This window comes from Carcharhinus amblyrhynchos, chromosome 7, assembly GCF_965287045.1.
Source record: "Carcharhinus amblyrhynchos chromosome 7, sCarAmb.v2.hapA, whole genome shotgun sequence".
Lineage (NCBI taxonomy): Eukaryota > Metazoa > Chordata > Chondrichthyes > Carcharhiniformes > Carcharhinidae > Carcharhinus > Carcharhinus amblyrhynchos.
In genome coordinates this window covers 97,000,643-97,023,812 of record NC_137330.1, presented here as the reverse complement: position 1 = coordinate 97,023,812, position 23,170 = coordinate 97,000,643, and the positions used below count along the sequence as shown (strand labels likewise).

The following is a 23,170-nucleotide window of genomic DNA, read 5'->3' as shown; positions in this document are numbered from 1 at the left end:
GGGATACTGTGTCCAATTCTGATCGCCACACTATCAGAAGGACGTGGAGATTTTGAAGAGAGTATAGACAAGGTTTACCAGGATGTTGACTGGTATCAAGGGTATTAGTTATGAGGAGAGACTGAATAAACTGGGATTGTTCTGCCTTAAAAGACAGACTAAGGGGCGACCTGATAGAAATTTATAAAATTATGACGGGCACAGATAAGGTGAACAGTTGGAAGCTTTTTCCCGAAGCAGAAATGACTATTAGAAGGGGGGCACAAGTTCAAGATAAGGGGGGAAAGGTTCGGTAGAGGTGTGCGGGGGAGATTTTTTACACAGAGGGTAGTGGGGACCTGGAATGCACTGCCAACTGAGGTGGTTGAGGCAGACACGTTAGCGACATTTAAGATTTATCTAGATAGATACATGAACAGATGGGGAATAGAGGGATACAGGCGGTTGGTCTAGACAGAACAATATGATCAATGCAGGCTTGATGGAGTGAAGGGCCTGTTCCTGTACTGTATAGTTTTTAGTTGTCAGCGATCTGTAACATGGGCACTTCCATTTGGGATGCCCTTTGCATAATCACTGGATACCAACTTCAGCAGTAAAACTTTGTGTAGTCCATCCGCACTACTACCAAAGACCAAATCACCTCTTATCTTTCATCATTGCATCACATTCAGCCCTTTTTTTGAGGAAATCTTTGCAAAGAGACAAATATGACTCATAATTCCAAAAGTTAAAAACCCACTTTAGACATCTGCAATATCCAATTTCCCAATATTTTCTTTTACAGTGTGTGGAATTTTTAAATTGGTAAGACTCAGTTACATAAAATACACCGCAGCACCAGAATGTAATGACAATAGAATTCCTTCCATCCCTCAGTCTTCTCTTGCTCCTCCAATATTCACATTTTTAAACAGTAAGTTTGCCATCACTCACCTTTTACTTGCTGAGATATCTTACCTTCCATCTTACTTTTTTTTTACATGAAGAACTTGATGTTGTTGTCCAGGTTTTTCAAAAAACAAATGCCTTAAGACAATTATATTTCAAAATATCCCATCTTACATTTTATGCAAGGATATTCCAGGCCAGACCAGCATGTCAGCTCTCAATGACAAACCTTAATCTGAAGGTTCCATATCGTTACCTTCTAAGCTGATTAATGTTAGTTGAAAATTCTGATGCTTAACATGGCCATTTGCTCGTTAGTATAAACACTGCACACCACAATTCAAAGGCGAGAGATGCATAATAATTTACCAGAATCGTCGTAACAACTAATGATCGGTTGGATAATGAATCAGTGATGTTAGCCGTCTTTCCTTTGCGATTCTCAGTCATGTTCAATCCACTGTTTGTTTCCCAGGTCCCAATCTATAATGGAGAATAACGTATGCAATTATGAAAATGATTATATTAGTGAAACCTTAAAAACGTTCTTACAAGAAGATAATCCCTTTCTTAAATTGAAATTGACTGTTCACCTGGTTTTTGCTAGTGTTCGTAATTTTATTGAAGGCGAGTCAATGACTGTTCAAGGAAGGTGATCATGCCATTTAGAAACAAAGAATCCCTACAGTACAGAAGGAGGCAATTCAGCCCATCGATTCTGTACCAACCACAATACCACCCAGGCCCCATCTCTGTAACCCCACACACTTATCCTGCTAATCCCCCCTGACACTAGGGTCAATTTTAGCATGGCCAATCAACCTAACCCGCACAACTTTGGACTGTGGGAGGAAACCAGAGCACCCAGGCAAAGCCTTCGCAGTCATGGGGAGAAAGTGCAAACTCCACACAGACAGTGACCCAAGGCCGGGATCGAACCTTTGTCCCTGGTGCTGTGAGGGAGCAGTGTTAACCACTGTGCCATACATGGGAACATCCAGTGATACTGAATCTAAGGACGTAACCATGCCAAATCCAAACTAGGAATAGGATATCTGTTCTTCTTCCATGAATGCTCAGACTGCAGCCATTGAGTTCTGGGTACCAGAGTGGAAAGACACGTGCCTTGCAGTCTCAGAAGGTTGTGGGGGGGTGAGTTGCAGATGAGCCTTTTTCGATGTCATTGGTACCATGCTCTCGAGCAGATGCAATGACCAGTGATACAAGCAGATCAGGAATAAGCACTGATGATGGTGCTGTCCCTCAGGACTGCAGAACCTGTAGGCCTTTCAAACAGCCTGTGTATGTGGCTAAAATGATGCAGGACCGGGCTTTGCATACCGCAGCTTGAGATCCATCTAGGTGCAAAGAACCATAAGACAAAGGTCACCATTGTCCAAAGTGACTTCAATAGCAAAGCAGCAGTCACTTTGTTCTCTCCAGCTACTGGAGGAACCAGCTACAGGAAGCACACTCAGCATTGCAAATAGTCTCCACATGTTTGGCGCTGAAGAGAGTAGTGTCAACAACATTAGATATCTTCATTGAAACTTTGGTTCTTGTAAAGTTGCAGATTCAGACACAAGATGAATGTCCATGGGTAATTCATGCCTACTCCACTAAACATTAGCAAAGAAGATAATGCATTTAACCAAGCTTTAGACACTGCGTTCAAAAAGGAGGAGAAAACAACTCCAACAATAACTACTTCCAATTTATTCTAACATTAAAAAAATGTTTGGAGCATTTGCAGAAATTAAGGGTAGAAGCCGAGCTGTTGACATGATATTTGGAGGTGTGACCAGAATCCTGATGAAAGGTTTTTAAAAGGTTATTAAAAACAAAGCAAGGATCTTCATGGCTGGAGGAGATGCAGATAGGGCAAAATATTGTAATGCCATTATTGGTGGTGGGACTAAAAAGTAACTAATTTTCTTAACAATGGATGTGAAGCTGCAGCAAGAAAAGGACATCATTAAAATGTACTTATCTCAACATTCCTATATTCATCCAGCAAATTCTGATTTGCTTTCCCAATGGGCAAGGCCGTGTGTGTTTAAGCCCTGATATCAGATCTGAATCAAGTTTTCATACTTTTAAGTGTGATTTCATTGACAGATAAATTATTCATGGGAGTATAAACACAGACACATATGCAGTCATCTTGCCAAACACAGATTAAACGTTTTCATTTCCTAGCTAATGACTCATCGTGTTCTTTTTTCTATCAGCCAATCACTTAACAAAAATAATTCAGTACCTTCTCAAGGCCTTCCTCCTTGAGGCTAATCACATCCAAATCAAAATCTGTTCTCAAGCCGTTGGTACTATTGAATATAATTCGGCCAGTCAGTCCTTCCCAGTGGGCCTAGATAAAGAAACAAAGTTAGTAAAATAAGTAAAGCAGAGATTCACATTGGGAAAAACTGACCTTGCTCATTTGGATTCGCACATAAACTGACCTTGTTCATCTGGATTCACATAAAAACTGACCTTGTTCATTTGGTTTCACATATATTTGCTGCTGCTTGTAACACAATTTACCCACTGAAAGTGGTAGATGGTAAAAATAATCACTAGTGGGCCTTATTGATCACTAACATTGGTGAACTCAGTTCCCATACTGTCATGGCCTTGAATAGAAAATATGACTCTGCCAGCAGGGAGAGAATCATGAGACACACAGCAATATTGAGACTTCCGACATCAGTAAAAGCCATGCGGAGGTTAAACAAAGTGTAACAAGCTGCCGCAGGTACACCTTAACATTTTCTAAGCAGTGTCTTCATCATTGACTCTCATGGTGGTGAATAACCTGGGTGAAATGTTCTTTCAGAGGGTTGATGCAGAGTTGATGGGCCACATGGCCAACTCCTGCACTATAGGGATTTTATGGTTCTATAACATGGGTATAAACCCATTGACAGGATTCACACAATGCAGCAGACAAAAGGAGGATTCGGAGGGAAAAAGGAGACTTCCAACTGATGATATGCATTCAGACAGCAGGATTATTTTGCTAGCGTCAACTGCCTTAAGTTTTAAGTTTATTTATTAGGCACAGGTAGGCTTACATTAACATTACAATGAAGTTACTGTGAAAATCCCCTAGTCGCCATGCTCCGGTGCCTATTCGGGTTACACTGAGGGAGAGAATTTAGCATTGCCTAATGCACCTAGCCAGCATGTCTTTCAGACCTATTTGATTTCATTTCATTTATTATTGTCACACGTATTAGTATACAGTGAAAAGTATTGTTTCTTGAGCGCTATACAGGCAAAGGATGCATATATGGAGAAGGAAAAGAGAGAGTGCAGAATGTAGTGTTACATTCATAGCTAGGGTGTAGAGAAAGGTCAACTTAAAGTGAGGTAGGTCCATTCAAAAGTCTGATGGCAGCAGGGAAGAAGCTGTTCTTTTTGATTTGATTTGATCTGATTTATTATTGTCACATGTATTAACAAATAGTGAAAAGTACTGTTTCTTGAGTGCTATACTGATAAAACATACCGTTCATAGACAAGGAAACGAGAGAGTGCAGAAAGTAATGTTACTATCATAGCTAGGGTGTAGAGAAAGATCAACTTAATGCAAGATAAGTCCATTCAAAAGTCTGACAGCAGCTGTTCTTGAGTTGGTCAGTACGCGTCATCAGACTTTTGTATCTTTTTCCTGATGGAAGAGAGAATGTGCAGGGTACATGGAGTCTTAAATTATGCTGGGTGTCCAAATTGGTTATAGAATGCATTGAACTCATCAGGGAGGGGTGAATTTGCGCTTTCATCTTGTAGGTTGTTATGTTTTGCAGAGCTTGCCATAGTTGGCAGGGGTCCATGTGACTAGCCTGGGGGTTTAGCTTGGTCTGGTACTGTCTTTTGGCCTCTTTGATGGATCTCCTTAGATCTGGCTTTCTTGTATAGGTCAGGGTCACCTGACTTGAATGCCTCAGACCTGGACTTCAGCAAGCAGTGGATATCCCTGTTCGTCCATGGTTTCTGGTTGGGAAACACATAGATTTGCTTCTTTGGCACACAGTCTTCTCCATACTTACTAATAACTGCGGGAGAAAATCAGAGCACCCAGAGGAAACCCACACAGACTCGAAGAGAATGTGCAGACTCCACACAGACACTGACACAAGCTGGGAATTGAACCCAGGTCCCTGGCGTTGTGAGACAACAGTGCCACCGTACCTGGAGATGTTCAGGAGCACAGCACACAGAAAGTTAGACTCAGCTGGGAGGTAATAGCAGATTGAAGATGACCATAAACAATATTGCCATTGATGGTAGGCAGTGAAGATCATCATGCTGCTTTGGAGTAGAGAAATAGCAAAGCCTTGTATTATCCTGCACTACCTGCATAAACTTCAGCATGAACCATCACTGACCCCAAAAACTTTGCCAAATTGAATTAAACTATAAAGAGTGCAGAAAAGATTTACTAGGATGCAACTGGGACTTGATTTTTTGAATTATAAGGAGAGGCTGGATAGACAGGGAATTTCTTTCCCTGGAACGTAGGAGGCTTAGAGGTGATCTTATAGATGTCTACAAAATAATGAGGGGCACCTACCTAGATAGTCAACATCTTATTCCCAAAGGTAAGTGGAATCTAAAACTAGAGGGCATAGATTTAAGGTGAGAAGGGAGAGATACAAGAGGGTCCAGAGAGGCAATTTTTTTCACACAGAGGGTGGTGAGTGTCTGGAGAAAGCTGCCAGAGGTAGTAGTAGGTACAATTTTGTCTTTTAAAAAGAATTTAGACAGTTACATGGCAAGATGGCTACAGAGAGATATGGGTCAAACATGGGTAATTGGGACTAGCTTAGTGTTTAAAAAGAGGGATGGTATGGACAAGTTGGGACAAAGGGCCTGTTTCCACGCTGTATACCTCCATGACTCTATGACTTCCTTAAGTTACAAGGCATTATTGAAAGTACATGAGATCAATGATCCTTCAATTAACCAGAATGAGAAAAAGCTGTCCTGGAGTTACTTGGCTGACATTCTTATATTATCACTTCTCTGGGCCACATATCCCCCACAACTTTATTCAAATCTTCTGCTGGCTGCTTGAAATTACTATTCAGCCACTTTGGAAAGCCTTCATATAATCTGCAGCCGATGCCCAACCTTTACAAGATTTATATTTTTATAGTGGTCTATTAGATACTCAAGGAGTGTGAAAGAATTTTCATTACAGGGGCTTTGCGACTGGCGTATTTTGTCAACTAATGAATGATGTGGAGATGCCAGCATTGGACTGGGGTGGGCATAATAAGGAGTCTCACAACACTAGGTTAAAGTCCAATAAGTTCATTTCGAATCAGGAGTTTCTGGAGCACTGCTCCTTCATCAGGAGCTCTCATCTGTTGTGAGACTTCTTACCGAGCTAATAAATGTGCAATCATTAAAACCATGAGACCCTTCTATGTTGTCTGCAATTTGTAATTAATGGAGAAGAAAGGTGATTTTTTTTCAAGAGAAGAGGAAACTGTAGCTCCATGTCATTGAGGAGTGCATTCAATAGCTCCTTGGCATTCATGCAGTTAATGCTCTATTTGCAAAGAACATAAAGCTGATATTGGGTAGAGAGTAAATGGGTTGGAATTGAAAGGGAGACAAGAATTAAAAGTTCCAAACATGTAGTACCTCTTTAATGAACTTCATGAAGCGACTCCCAAAACGCCATGGTTTGTGCCTGTTACACTGTAAGGAGCTGACGGTCATCTGTGGAGACTGCTGCACAGCCACCGAAACAACATGAACTGCATCATAAACTAAGGCAGCATTTGTCTGAAATTAGAAATACAAGACAATAATCAAATCACACAATGCTACTAACCAGGGACATTTACATCAGACACCCCAATGACTCAAATAGATAATGACGAAAGGTCACACCCGAAATGCCAACCTTTGGACCTGTTCCGCATTTCTCTTCTTTGATTATTTCCAGCGTCTGTGGGTTTTATTTTCTGCCTCTGCTTTTGCCTTAGGAAATACTGAGCTAGTTACATCCCTTTCTACAAATTAAAAGGCCATTTAGCACCTGTGGGTAATCATAAACGTGTCAGATTTTTCCTTTTTCTTACAGCACCCTTTTGTTAAGATGTTAATGAAAAACATATGAAATTAAAAATCATACAAAATCTTTCTTGGCGGATCCGATAATCATTTCTTTGTCGAGAGTCTCTCTGCTGGGAAGTCTGTCTCCACCCACCAAATTCATCTTGTTGATGGGCACAGATCAGTCTTAACTCGTGCTGTAGGGTTTGTTCTGAGCTGTTTTCCTCGCCTCTGGGGCTCTGACTGGTTCTGGCATTCTGTGTCCAGATATGGGACACTGCCAGAGCTGGAATTCAACATTGTCTTCTGCCAGTGGCCTATATTGTTCTCATGAAATGGTCACTGTTCCTTGTGGAGCATGGATAAAACTTTCATATGGTAGCTTGATACTTTTATATTAAATTCCTTGATCTATTATTTTAAATGGAAGCATTAAGTCACATATTTAAAATAAGGCAAAAACTAAATTGCCCCTTAGTGTCAGGGGATTAACATGGTGAATATGTGGGGTTATGGGAATAAGGTCTGGGTGGCATTGTGGTCTGTGCAAACTCGATGGGCTGAATGGCCTCCTTCTGAGCTGTAGGGATTCTATGATTGTATAAAATAGCAAATAGAGGAATTTTGATAAGAACTTATTGAGCATTCATAAGAACAGGAGTAGGCAATCTGGCCCCATAAGCCTGTATGATCATTCAGTTCAATTCTGGTTCATATGTATTGTAATTACATCCATTTATCAAGGTTCCATACATCCGCTCAACCAAAATCAATGATCTGTGATAATATTGCATCACTCCCCCAACTCCTTTAGAGAATCTTCTGGTCCCCACTAAGCAGATTCGTAACAGGGCTCAATGTGTGGGAAATCACCAACACATTCCTGCATCCCATCATTCCATGATACAGTGTGTTGGGATAATCCTGAAAAGGAAGGTCATTTGGCCCTTCTTCCATCATTCCATCATAGGGGAGGCAATGACCCAGTGGTATTACCACTAGACTATTAATCCAGCACTCAGCCAATGTTCTAGGACCCGGGTTTGAATCCTGCCATCGCAGGTAGTGGAATTCGAATTCAATAAAAAATCTGGAATTAAAAATCCACTGATGACCGTAATACCATTGGCGATTGTTGGAAAAATCCATTTGGTTCACTAATGTCCTTCAGGGAAGGAAATTTGCCATCCTTAACTCAGTCTGATCTGTATGTGACGTCAGAGCCACAGCAATGTGGTTGACTCTCAAATGCTCTCCAAGGACAACTTGGGAAGAGCAATAAATGCTGGCCAACCAGCAATGCCCATGTCCCATGAATGAATAAGAAGAAATACGCACAGAAAAACCCAACAGCTAATTATTTTCTCAATAACTCCTCTATCCCAATCCATTCCAGCTTTTCTCTACCTAAATTCGCCTTTTGTCACTTTAAGTCTGTGTCCCCTTATCCAAATTAAATTTCCCCATTCTGCCTCAGTGGCCATAATTGAATGTACTTCTCAATTTGCAACCTGGAGAGCGCACCTTTGTTTTAGTATTATCTTTTGTGCTCTTTCAACTTTTGCCATTCAGCCTCCTACTGCCTTTGTCGATTGCTGCTCTGCGTTCATCAGACATGTCATGCTGATTAAGATCCCATTACTAATGTGGCGGACACTCAGCCAGTTTTGAGCCAGATACTCCAACTTCTTGTGATAATTCAGTGCTGCACTTTGTGTCAACTGCCTTCATATTTTTCAATAGGATACGGTACGGTATAAGCAAGTTTTAAGTTTATTTATTAACATTACAAGTAGATTTACATTAACAGTGCAATGAGGTTACTGTGAAAATTCCCTCGTTGCCACACTCTGGCGCCTGTTCGGGTACACTGAGGAAGAATTTAGCATGGCTAATGCCCCTGACCAGCACGTCTTTTGGACTATGGGAGGAAACCGAGTGCCTGGAGGAAACCCATGCAGACATGAGGAGAATGTGCAGACTCCACACAGATGGTGACCCAAGCCGAGAATTGAGCCCACGTCCCTGGCGCTGTGAGGCAGCAGTGCTAACCACTGTGCCATTGTGTCACCACCATGTCGCATTGATAGAAATGCAATGATTACTGTTTTTCCAGCATGAGGGTCACCATATGAAAATTCTTATGACTATAAGTCCAGTTTGAAAAGCTGGAAATAATAAGTCCACTGTTCAAGGATAAATCCAATGTTCAAGGAGTTCCAGTGTGGGTGACATAGTAGTACAGTGGTCAGCACTGCTGCTTCACAGCTCCAGGGACCTGAGTTCGATTCCTGGTATGGATAACTGTCCATGTGGAGTTTGCACGTTCTCCTCATCTCTGCATGGGCTTCCTCCGGATGCTCCGGTTTCTTCCCATAGTCCGAAGATGCGCGGGTTAGGTTGATTGGCCATGCTAAATTGACCCTTAGTGTCCTGAGATTCGTGGATTAGAGGGTAAATATATAGTGATACAGGGGTAAGGCCTAGGTGGTATTGTGGTCGGTGCAGACTCAATGGGCCGAATGCCCTCTTCCCATACTGTAGGGTTTCTATGATTCTAAGTGTTGTACGTGGACCTGTCCAAATGGGCTTGCATCATATTTATGCAGACACAAGTTGGCCTGTTTTTTAATATGGTGGAAAGTAATGTTGAAAAGTATTTAATTACCTGATATAGAGCAGCGAAGGTTGAGGGGAGACATGATTGAGGTTTAGAAGATTCTGAAGGGTATGGAGAGGGTGAGAAGGGTACAGCTGTTCCCCTTGGCTGAGGGATCAATCATGAGGGGGCATAGTTTTAGGATAAGGGGCAGGAGATTCAGGGGGAATTTGAGAAAATATGTTTTCATTCAGAGGGTGTTGGGAATCTGGAATGCACAGCCTGGGAAATATTTGAATGAGCCCTTGAAACATTATAATATTCAAGGATATTGAGCAGATAAATGGGATTAGTGCGACTTTAGGGGTAGTTATTGTCAGTGCAGACTCGATGGGCCAAAGGGCCTTTTCTGCACTGTATGACTCTATGACTATAAAGTGGTGTCTGATTATGCCGCTGAATGAATTTCTGACAGTGTGGCATGTCTGCACTAGAAAAGCCCTCTGGATATAGCAGATCAGGATATTTCCCAGAGAGTGCCTTTCTCTCTACTAGAAATAAACTTTGCTTTTTTTCCTTCACATCTCTCAGCAAATCAATAGAAAGCCTTTGACAAAAGTATATTTTCTCCCCCGACAAATCAGCCACCATGCAACGAAAGCATCAAACAGGCAACACCTCCTTGGTGCATCTCAATGCCAGGCTTCAGCTGTAGGCACCGCAGAGGATAGAGGACAATATTCAAAAGAAAATGAACAAGAATGACTGCACCAACAACAGCAGAAAATGCTGGAAAAACTCAACAGGTCAGGCAGATTCTGTGGAGAGGGAAGGTAGAGTTAATGCTTCGAGTCCATGTGACTCCTCTTCAGGACAGACTTGAAATGTTAACTTTATTTTTTCTCTCCACTGATGCTGCCCAACCTGCTGAGTTTTCCCAGCATTTTCTGTTTTTGTTTCAGATTCCAGCTTCCACAGTATTTTGCTTTTATTTAAGTATGACTGCTTGCTTTACATCACAGAAACAGAGCAACTAGAAGCAGGAGAGGCCATTCAGCCCTTTGATTTTGATTTTGGCTGATCAACAAATTCAATACCCTGATCCCACTTTCCCCCATATCCCTCAATCTCTTTAGCCCCAAGAGCTATTGTCTAATTTCTTCTTGAAATCAAACAATGCTTGGCCTCAACAGTTTTCTGTGGTAATGAATTCCATGGATTCACTACTCTCTGAATGACTGTACTTGGGGCAATAAATTCCACAGATTCACAACCCTCGTTTCTCCTCATCTCAGTTCTGAATCTACCTTTTTTCTCTGACCCTTTGTTCTACACTGCTCCACAAGGTTGAGGTTACTGTCTTGCTTAATGAGGTCTTGCTGTATTATGAGATAATAAAATGACTGTCTCACACTTGAACTTTTGTCTCTGAGTTTTGTTCTATCCAGAGTTCCACATTCAAACTATGTTATGCACGATATGAGATGCTATTCAGCTAGTGTGAACTGGATTGGAGGTGAAACCTGGGACCTTGACCTGTATGATTCGATAGAATATCCAGCATGCATTTGCTTTTTTATTGCCTTCTTCACCTAAATTCAGAAAAATTAAAACTGCTTTATGCAGCATGATGAGTCAGTGGGTTTGAACTTGACTTTGTGCAATGGTGTCAAATGATTATGAGTGGGTGTCATTTTAGTCTGGTTTAATTTATTTATTAGTGTTACAAGTTGGTTTACATTAACACTTCAGTGAAGTTACTTTGAAAATCCCCTTGCCACCACACTCCGTCACCTGTTCAGGTACACTGAGGGAGAATTTAGCATGGCTACTGCAGCTAGCCAGCTCGTATTTTGGACTGTGGGAGGAAACTGGAACACCAGGACCTGTTTCCATGTTTATTTCCATTTAATTCCTCTGCACCCAACATTTGATGGCTGTAATTCTGGACTGGATAACTTGTCTCCCAGATTGCCTGGGTCCATTACAGTTTGCCTATCAACACAACATTTCCATAGAGACCATCTCCCTGGCCCTACACTCAACGTTGAAACACCTGGATAACAAGGACACATGTCAGGCTCCTACTTATTGACCACAGTTCAGCCTTCAACACTATTAGAACATAGAACATAGAACATTACAGCACGGAACAGGCCCTTCGGCCCACAATGTTGCGCCGACCAGTCTTATTTTTAAAAAAAACATTGACCCACTAATCTAAACCACTCCCTTTTCGTCCATAAACCTATCCACCAATCTCTTAAACGCCCCCAAACTAGGCGCATTTACAACTGCAGCAGGCAGGGCATTCCAGTCCCTCACCACCCTCTGGGTAAAGAACCTGCCCCTGACATCCGTCCTATAACTACCCCCCCTTAATTTAAAGCCATGCCCCCTCGTGCTAGATTTCTCCATCCGAGGAAACAGGCTATCACCATCCACCCTATCTAAACCTCTAATCATCTTATATGTTTCTATAAGATCCCCTCTTAGCCGCCTTCTTTCCAGTGAAAACAACCCCAAATCCCTCAGTCTCTCCTCATAGGACCTCCCCTGCATACCAGGCAACATCCTGGTAAACCTCCTCTGCACCCTCTCCAAAGCCTCCACATCCTTCCTGTAATGTGGGGACCAGAACTGCACACAGTACTCCAAGTGCGGCCGCACCAGAGTTGTGTACAGTTGCAACATGACGCTGCGACTCCTAAATTCAATCCCCAATTATTCCAACAAAACTCATCTCCAAACTCTGTAGTCTCGGGCTCGGCTCCTCCCTCTGCAGATGGATTCCAGACTTCCCAACCCACAGACCGCAATCTGTAAGGATAGGCAACAACACCTCCTTCACAATTATCCTCAACACAGTGCCCCGCAAGGCTGTGTCCTCAGTCCCTTACTATATTCATTATACACTTCTGATTCTGTGGCCAAATTCCACTCCAAACTCCATTTTCAGGTTTGCTGATGACACCACTATAGTGTTTTGGATCTCAAACAATGACAATTTGAAATAAAGTTTAAAGTTTATTTATTAGTCACAAGTAAGGCTTACATTAACATTGCAATGAAGCTAATGTGAAATTCCCCTAGCCATCACAAACCTGTTTGGTCAATGCACCTAACCAGCACCTCTTTCAGAGTGTGGAAGAAACTGGAGCACCTGGAGGAAACCCACACAGACATGGGGAGAACGTGAAAACTCCACACAGACAGTAACCCAAGCCGGGAATTGAACCTGGGTACCTGGCACTGTGAAGCAGCAGTACTAACCACTGTGCTACCGTGCCGCCCAGTGCAGGAAAGAGATAGAGGATCTGGCTAACTGGTGCGACAGCAATAATCTTCCCTCAGTGTCCATAAAATGAAGGAGAGGGGGAGGTGGAAAATCCCACCCAAAGTGTTTGCTTGACCTGTTGTCAAAATTGGCTACAAGTCAATTTTCTTACCTGGAATCATAGAAATCATAGAGACCCTTCAGTGCAGAAGGAGGCTGTTTGACCCATCGAGTCTGCACTGACAAAAATCCTACCCCAGGCCCTATCTCCTCAAACCTGCACATTTACCACGCTAATCACTCTAACCTACACATCTTGGAAGCTATCGGCCTAGACATTGGATTAATCCAAAACTGCTGACTACTTCCAGCATTTTATAGAAGTTCTAAGGAGGAAAAAAAACTTGCAATTATACATCACATTTCACAATGCCAAGGTTCCTCAAAATAATTTGTAATCAATGAAGTACTCCTGCTTCCTGCCACCACCATCACTCCCCCCCAAAACCCTACCCCTACCTCCTCCTTCCCAGCCCCAAGTCACAAAGACTATTATCTTTGCTCAGTAATATCAATGGTCAATGGCTTGGAAACTATTCTCCCCAGCATCAGTTAATTAAGTCTATTATGTCTAAGATCATCAGTGTTAACTCACACATGTCACATGCCTGCTTTTCTCCCGGTGAAATTTAATAAAACCTGCAGTGTCGGATTAAATTTTACTGTTTTATGAACTGTTAAATTGCATTGTATTCTCATTAAAACGAGTGCCATTCTATTTCTATTTCTCCACATGCTTCCAAATGTGGCCTCCGGCACTCCGATGTACCTAAACTGATACATTTCGTTTTCCATTTGCCAATGGTGGATTTTGTTAAAAACATACATGTAAAAAAGGCTACAAATCTTTACAATTTTGGAAATAACTTAAGGTGATGCTTTCAAACAGATGGACTTCCACCAGAAGGATTTGCGATAAGGTGATTAAAACGAATTTAATCGTGTTTACCGGAGGTTACATTGCGATGAATGGCAGCAGTTATTGGCCAATGATGCTTTGAATTTGAAATGCAACAATAGGCACTTGCCTTTGGCTTCGACCATTTTTCCACCTTATTAATCCCCATCACAACCTTCAGGGAGTTATTTTGCATGAACAGTCAATATATATTGCCTGTCTCAATGACTCATTTAATTATTCCTGCACTGAACACCCATTGGCATGGTGCAATCTGTTCTACCAGTTATTGTGCTTAAGTCACTACATTATCACATAATCTTTTGGAACAGTTCCTTCAGAACACTTTCTGCAAACGAATGCTGCACTGTGAATTATTATTTAGTGCATGCTGGTGTGGTTAACACAGTGTGTGAAAGCACTGACGGTTGTATATCACTAAACGCGCAATGTTTGCAAGTTTATCCTTCTCAAGAGCAAGCTGGACTTGACAAATGTTAGACCGGTCCCAAGCTAAAACTGCTCTTACCAGGAGTTGTGGCACCTAATTTCAGGAATCCTAACCTGCTGAGACACATACTACAGTGTGGAATGCTTTCCAATTTTCCATCCTAGCTATGATGTAACACTACAATCTGCACCCTCTGCTTTCCTTCTCTATGAACAGTATGCTTTGTCTGTGAAGCGTGCAAGAAACAATAATTTTCACTGTCTACTAACACATGTGACAATAATAAATCAAGTCCAATCAAATTAAAGGGTAAAACCAGTAAAACTTGCTCAAACTGGTCTTGAATAGCTTAAAATAGAACTCAGTGGCTGGGATTTTCCACCACCCCCAACTCCTCCTTTCCCATGGTGGATTTTCCAGCAGTGGAGGCAACTTGCCATTGGCTGCCAGTGAGATCTTCCAGTCCTGCCAAAATAACTAGTCATTTGCATTGCACACCTGTTGCAGTGCTGGAAAACACACGGCACAAGGTCACAGCTGGTGGGACCAGAATATCCCGCTAGTGGGAAGGACTGGAAAACTGCAGCCAGTATTGCTAGTGCCAGTATTACAAGTTTTTCCTGGGATTTAAAAATTTTGACCTCCTGCCTTGGGTTGTGACATGAACCTCATTGCAATTTAATAGCAATACGTGCTTAAAAAGTGCACTTAACATAACACAACATCCCAAGTCACTTTGTAGGAGCATTACACTGAGCAACATAAGATGATATTGGGGCATGATAGCCAAAATCTTAGTCAATATCATAATCATTCTCAGGAAATTCATTGAGAAGGTTGGGCCATGCCCAGAAGGGGTATTAGAGATGCCTGCTCCAAAAAGATCACACCAGAAAATCAGTGGAAGCAGACGACCAGAAGAACAGCCAGCATCACAGAGGTAAGGCTGCCCTTTGTCACATCTGCTCCAAAGGCAGCAAATACCCATGTCCAGAAAGATAACTGATCCACCATCCCGCCAACATCCCCTCCCCTCCCTGCCACCCCCCACCTCTCCCTCATCCCCACCTGGAATTGCGATGGATCTAATGAGGATTTAGGTGGAGGAATTCCTAGTCTGTCCAGGGTTACTGACTTATCCCAGTTAACAGCAAGAACAACTTCCATTCCTATAGCATCTGCAATATAGTCAAATCTCCTGAGCTGCTTTACAGTAAGGGTAATCACATTTTGTTTCTAAGAAAATATTAGGTCAGGTGACCAAAAGACTTGATCAAAGAAATAGGCTTTTAGGAGCAATTTAAAGGAAGTCAACCCATTAGTGGGAGGAAAACCAATTTTACACCGGCCTCAAGCAAGATTCCTGACCTGCCCTGATAGGCAGCATCGTGAGATTCCATTATAAACTCACGCTGATGTAAAACTGATTTTTGGACCTCCCACTTAATTTTTCTCTCTATCACAGGGCGGCACATGGCAAGTGGTTAGCATTGCTGCGTCACAGTGCCAGTGACCTGGGTTCAATTCTGGCCTTGGCTGACTGTCTGTGTGGAGTTTGCGCATTCTCACCGTGCCTGTGTGGGTTTCATCCAGGTGCTCCTGTTTCCTCCCACGGTCCAAAGGTGTGCAAGCAAATTGTCCCTTAATGCTTCAAGATGTGTAAGCTAGGGGGATTAGTGGGGTAAATAAATGGGGTAATAGGGATATGGCCTGGGTAAGATGCTATTTCAGAGAATCGATGCAGACTCAATGGGCCGAATGGTCTCCTTCTGCACTGTAGGGATTCTGTAACCCGCCTTTTATCCTGAAGGTTGGGGCATGGGAGAATTCCATAGTATTTCCTGCAGCCTCCCTCACATCGTTGAAATTTTTAGTCAACCGTGGGGAAGCAGGCTACAATCATTCATCATTAAACATTCAAAATGCCTTTTTGGTGCAGAGCGTACAAAACCAAAGCCCACATTCAATTTTCCCTTCCCTCTCCCTTCACATTCTCTGAAGGGAGTGAGCAATTGATCCTATCCCTGTGGTGTCTGTCAGTTCCTCCTTCTCAGTTAGTAGCTTCAGATACTGAAAATTACCTACTAGCTTGTATATCATTCTCAGAGCCAATTACCATTTGCAATCAAATTATGCATTTTCTAATCACAGGAACAAGAGAATGTCATTCAACCCCATGAGCTCACTCTGTTATTCAGTCAGATCATGGCTGATCTGCACCTCAGTTTCATTTACCTGCCATAGCTCCACAGTGCTTGATGCCATTGCCTGACAAACATCTATCGATCTCTATCATCAAAGCTCCAATTCTCCTGGCTTCCCCATAACCTTTAGGGGGAAAGAATTCCCCAGTAGCTAAATAACTAACAATATCTAAAAGCTTTTTATATGTCATCTTCTGCCTTTCCAGTCAGAGAACCGTATTTTCATCAAAGGTGCAATCTTACATAAATATAATAGGGGAGGCAATAGCATTGCGGTATTCCCACTGGACCAGTAATCCATAGACCCAGGGTAATGCTTTGGGGACTGGGCTTTGAATCCCACCATGGCAAATGGTGAAATTTTGTGGGCGGCACGGTGGCACAGTGGTTAGTGCCAGGGACCCGGGTTCAATTCCGGCCTTGGGTGACACTGTGTGTGGAGTTAGCACATTCTCCCCGTGCCTAGATTTCCTCCAGGTGCTCGGTTACCTCCCACAGTTCAACAAAGTGCAGGTTAGGTTGACTGGCCGTGCTAAATTGCCGTTTAGTGTCGGGGGATTAGCAGGGGTTGTTGGGATGGCGCTTGGGTGGGCACATTGTCAGTGCAGGGTAGATGGACCAAATGGCCTCCTTCTGCACTGTATTGATTCTATGATAATGGGTGCAAAACTCAGTTGCATGGCATCATTTGGAGGTGCTGCTAATGAGGTATAACCTCTCTTTCGGTGTGCAGTGAAATCAATGTTTTCTATTGCAGCCACAGAGAGAGATGAGTTCAAAACAATGCAGTGCAGGTATCTCTAGTGCATGTGGAGGACTGTAAAACAGGCTGTCCTGACACCACACTGCCAAAATAGCCAAAGCAATGCCAGGATCCTAAAGTTGGACAATGTTGTATGCCACTCTACAAAGGTCAGATGTGAGGGCATAAGATGGACAGTGTATGTTCTTAGTGTTCCTGAAAGGACCAGGCACCTGAACTGCAGTTAAGGACATTTTTAACAACACTTTCTATTGCAGTGTCTGGTAGTACCCTGGTAGGGATGTTTTTGGAGATATTGTGTTGATCTCCTAGATTTGGTTGGGAGGGTTGCTGTGTCCTTCCCAGGAATAGCAGAGGAGTAGGTTACTTCTCCATGACAAGGCTGCAATAGTTACAGAGGTAGCAATGGCAGAGTGGCTAGGTCTAAAGCACAGAAGATGGAGGAGAATCAATGGGAAGGGCAAGCTCTGCACCATGCCCTGCACTAACCTGGCGTCAGCCAACGCACTCATGCCCATTACCATCACCAAACTCAGAGAAGGGTCATAATGCAGTAACACAACATCAACAAGATACATCAGATATAAGAGACTCTGCTGGACCCAGCAGCAAGCAATGGACAACCATCTCCTCCATAGGTCTCAGGAGATGCAGGTGTCCATGCCCCTCATCAGATCTGCTCTGCTCCCTTTTACTGCGTGCAAGAGTGAGGGCAGAATATCAGTGAGTACGCAGCACTATTTTGACTTAGAATCGCTACAGTACAGAAAGAGGCCATTCGGCCCATCGAGTCTGCACCGACAACAATCCCACCCAGGCACTAACCCCATATCCCGACATGTTTACTGACTAATCCCTCTAATCTATGCATCTCAGGATACTAAGGGTCAACTTAGCATGGCCAATCAACCTAACCCGCACAGCTTTGGACTGTGGGAGGAAACCAGAGCACCCAGAGGAAACCCACACAGACACGAGGAGAATGTGCAAACTCCACACAGACAATGACCCAAGCCAGGAATCGAACCCAGGACCCTGGAACTGTGAAGCAGCAGTGCTAACCACTGTGCTACAGTGCTGCCCAAGAATTTGAGAACAAGCCTGCTGTGGCTGAATAGCCAGAGGCAATGAGAGGTGTGTATGAGGCTGGCAACATTGTGGGGTGTACGAGGGTGAGGTAAAGTGTCTGAATGTTAGGTTTTGATCGTGTGTGCTATGTGCTGGTGCTGCAAGTGATGGGGCTGAAGTGGATTAATGTGAGAGTTTGGTGACATGTTGGCAGGAGATGTCATGGCAAGATGCATTCACTGATTTTGATCACTGATGTGGGGTCATGAGCCTTCTTGTGGCAGTGCTGCCAGCTCACCTCCTCCCAATCCCGTCCTTGAGGGCCCCTTCACTTCCACCTGAGTAACAAGTGCCTTCAAGATGCCATCACTGAATCTGGGAACTCACTAATATGCTTCCTGCTCCATTTTCCTGCAGCTTGAATCTTTCAACATCGTTTACCAGCGGCCTTCAATTCATTAGTACAGCTTCTTTTCAATAGTGACCGCGCACATGAGAGGGGAAATCTATCTCCCCATCACTGGTGGTATTGGTGTGGGCAGGTCATGAAGCATGGCCCACTTAAAACAGGGTAAGCCAATTTGTGTCTCCATATAAGAACATAAGAACATAAGAAATAGGAGCAGGAGTAGGCCATCTAGCCCTTCGAGCCTGCCCCGCCATTCAATAAGATCATGCCTGATCTGTTGTGGCTCAGTTCCACTTTCCCGCCCTCTCCCCATAACCCTTAATCCCCTCTCTTATCAAGAACCCATCAAACCGCTTCTTAAAAATATTTAGCGAGGCAGCCTCCACCACTTCAACGGGCAGAGAATTCCAGAGATTCACCACCCTTTGAGTGAAGAAGTTCCTCCTCAACTCCGTTCTAAACCGCCTCCCCTTTATCTTGAGGCTGTGCCCCCTAGTCCTACTGTCTTTTTTGAGCGGGAAGAGTCTCTCCACCTCTATCCTATCCATCCCATTCATCATCTTATACGTCTCAATGAGATCTCCCCTCATTCTTCTAAACTCTAACGAGTACAAGCTTAGTTTATTCAGCCTCTCCTCATAGCTCAATCCCCTCAACTGATGGAATTTCCCCGTTCCGCTTGCCACAGGAACTGCAGCGGGCGAGGGACGGACATGGAAAGGTCTGTTGACTTTGGTTGGGATTTTCCAGTTTTGGGGTGAGCGTGGCCAGAAAATCCCACCCATCCACTCTAATCTTCCTGGTAAGGTCACAAGTTGTCACAAACATAAACACACCTCAGGGATCAGCACTGGGTCCACTGTTATTTGTCATTTATATTAATGATTTGGTTGAGAATATAGGAGGCATGGTTAGTAAGTTTGCAGATGACACCAAGATTGGTGGCAGTGTGGACAGTGAAGAATGTTATCTCCAATTGCAACGGGATCTTGATCAATTTGGTCAGTGGGCTGACAGATGGCAGATGGAGTTTAATTTAGATAAATGCGAACTGATGCATTTTGGTAGATTGAACCAGGGCAGGACTTACTCAGTTAATGGTAGGACACTGGGGGAAGTAACAGAACAAAGAGGTCAAGGGATACATGTTCATAGCTCCTTGAAAGTAGAATCACAGGTGGGCAGAGTGATGAAGAAGGCATTCGGCATGCTTAGTTTCAATGGTCAGAATATTGAATACATGAGTTGGGACGTCTTGTTGAAGTTGTACAAGACAGTGGTAAGGCCACACTTGGAATAGTGTGTGCAATTTTGGTCATCCTATTATAGAAAGGATATTATTAAATTAGAATGAGTGCAGAAAAGATTTACTAGGATGCTACTGGGACTTGATGGTCTGTGTTATAAGGAGAGGCTGGATAGACTGGGACTTTTTTCTCTGGAGCAGAGGAGGCTGAGGGATGATCTTAAAGAGGCCAGTAAAATAATGAGGGGCACAGATCAGCTAGATAGTCAATATCTTTTCCCAAAGGTAGGGGAGTCTAAAACTAGAGGGCGTAGGTTTAAGGTGAGAGGGGAGAGATACAAAAGGGTACAAAGGGGCAACTTTTTCACACAGAATGTAGTGAGTATCTGGAACAAGCTGCCAGAAGTAGTAGTAGAGGCGAGTACAATTTTGTCTTTTAAAAAGCGTTAAGATAGTTATATGGGTAAGATGGGTGTAGAGGGATACAGGCCAAATGTGGACAATTGGGATTAGCGTAGGCGTTTAAACAAAAAGGGCAGCATGGGCAAGTTGGGCTGAAGGGCCTGTTTCTATGCTGCAAAATTCTATGGCTCTATAAGTAGAACAGCACAGAGTTGTTTTGTGGGCATAGTGAAATTGGCAAATTAAATTGACAGTGAGAAAAGATTTGACAATCACTCCTTTCTCACTGCTTATCCAAAATGTTATTATCCCTCATGTGGGGTTTTGAAAAATGTCTAAATTGAGATCTGAATGTGTAATTTTATGACACGCAAATATATGTAATTTTTACATTAGGAACCATGCTGAGGCTTAACAAACAGAGGAGGTAAAATTATGTACAGTGGGAGATATTGAAAACGGATGGAAAATTAAATAAGAACGGATGCTTTACATAGACAATTTGAACATTAAGGCTCAAGCTGAAATAACGAATGCAATTGGGAGAAGATTGATTTTTAGCTGCATTCTAATGAGTTGGAAGGATAGATTATACAATGTAAACATTAAACAAATTTCTGGAATATACCACTGTGAATATTAATACAAACGGAACCTTAGATAACTGTTTAAAATTCTAACGAATGATCTGCCTGTGAAAAATGTGCCCAGAAATGTAGAAGCTCCACTTGAATCAGGCTGTAAAAAGCAGGCAAAAACATTGCAATTGCAGTGAAGGCATTGCCTTGAAGAGGAAAGTCAATGAACTATTAAATGAGAAATCATCTTGTTCCAGATTTACTATTACATTTCTCCAGTGAGCCATTATCTGATGTAGAGCTAAATCTTCTCATTTTCTGGTGTAATATTCCTATGCATTTCACAAAGCCATCTATACAATAAAGCAGGCAATGATGAATGAGAAGGTATGCATTTATCTTGGGTTTTACCACATTGGCGCCTCTTTTGGCAGGAGATGAAACATGACAAACGGACATGCTCTCGTACATTGCTGCCAGATAACAGGAGCTGTCACTTTTTAAATTGTGTTTATTTGAAAAAAGTATAAAGGTCGCGGGGTTAAGAGAATGGTGCCTTTATCCCAATAGATCATTAACTGGATTTATTTGCATAGCCCGCGGCAAATTGTCTAGCATGCCCACTTTTGATGCCTAATGTGTTTTCACCTCTTCAAAGCATAATCAAAACGAATGTGGGCCTTCTCAGTATGCTGCATCAATACTGGCTGCTCACTGCCTGCTGGATTCAGTGGCTTAATGTTCTTCCATCTTCCTGCTTTTGACCCATTTGGACTTAAAGCACTGACTATCAATAAGACACTTTCATCTTTCCTATTTTTCAGTAAAGATTGTTTTTTCACTGTAAGGTTTGTGCATTGAAAAGAATCTAATGTTGGGTATTGTAGCGCAAGATATTACCACGAGGAAGCCTTGAATCACAATGGTGATATACTGAAGAAATAAATAAAATAATGTGCAAACAAGCTCAGTACAGATACTGAGGCCTAGTTCCATCAACGCTTGGCTCACACTGAAGATTCCCTCCTACCAGGACTTTAGCCATAACATCCAATAGAACATAGACCACTACAGCACAAACAGGCCCTTCAGCCCACAAGTTGCGCCAATCACATCTATACCTACCAAGCCATAGAACTATCTGTAACTCCCAATGCCATTAAATCCCATATACTCATCCAGAAGTCTTTTAAAAGACCCCAGCGAGTTCGCCTCTACCACCACCAACGGCAGCCGATTCCACTCACTCACCACCCTCTGAGTGAAAAACTTTCCCCCAACATCTCCTCTGTACTTGCTTCCCAGCAGTTTCTTCTGAATGTTCAAACTGTTCATACCACAGACCAGACAGTCATGTTTCATATCATTTAATGATGGGCCAAACTCTCAGTGTTCAGCCATTTGGTGACAAGAGCAGAAACTGTCTCTCCTGGGTCCTGAACAGCTGGGTGGAGTTTATATCGGGGCACTATAATGGAGGGTCAGGAATTGCAATGCTCCCTGACTAGTGCAATTAGTTGGTCAAATCATTTTGTGTCCAGTGCCTTTGGAGATGTAAGGCTTCTTATGAAGTTATATGTTTGAGGACTGTGAAACATGAGTAAAATAACTTTTGGTTTTTCATAGAATTATACAATGCAGAAGTGGCCCTTCAGCCCAGGTTAATTCATTGAAAGACTGCAATACATTTTTGTAGCCAATGTACTGGCCCGATTTTCGACCTCTGATCAAATGGATCAATCTTCTTGAACAGTAGCATAGCTATTTGACTGTGGATGGCATGGCAATTTTTTACCTTCCTTTCAGGTTTTTCAGAGACTCACCATTCTCCCTTTAGATCTTGCTGTCTCTGTAACTGTCGAGTCATAGAGTAATAGAGGTTTACAGCATGGAAACAGGCCCTTCAGCTCAACATACCCATGCCATCCTTTTTTTAAAACCCACAAGCTAGTCCCAGTTGCCCGCATTTGGCCCATATCCCTCCATACCAATCTTATCCATGGAACCGTCTAAATACTTTTTAAAAGACAAAATTGTACCTGCCTCTACTCTTACCTCCCCTACCTTTGGGAGAAAATATTGACTTTCCAGCAGATTTATGCCCCTCATTATTTTATAGACCTCTATAAAATCATCCCTGTCTTTACATGCCAGATAAAAAAGTCCCAGTATATTAAGCCTCTCCTCATAACTCACACCATCAAGCCCCAGTAGCATCCTAGTAAATCTTTTCTGCATTTTTCTAGTTTAAT

General features: G+C 42.7%; 1 protein-coding gene across 1 annotated transcript in view; it reads right to left on the bottom strand.

Moving 5' to 3' along the window:
* Nucleotides 1–23,170, bottom strand: part of LOC145345151 (glutamate receptor ionotropic, kainate 2) — a 442,001-nt gene that overhangs the window by 167,458 nt on the left and 251,373 nt on the right. The window contains exons 7-9 of the mRNA XM_080192821.1: nucleotides 6,547–6,690; nucleotides 3,152–3,259; nucleotides 1,261–1,374 (exon numbers count right to left, since the gene is read on the bottom strand). Coding sequence (XP_080048947.1) covers nucleotides 1,261–1,374; nucleotides 3,152–3,259; nucleotides 6,547–6,690 — 366 coding nt within the window. The remainder of the gene's footprint in view (nucleotides 1–1,260; nucleotides 1,375–3,151; nucleotides 3,260–6,546; nucleotides 6,691–23,170) is intronic.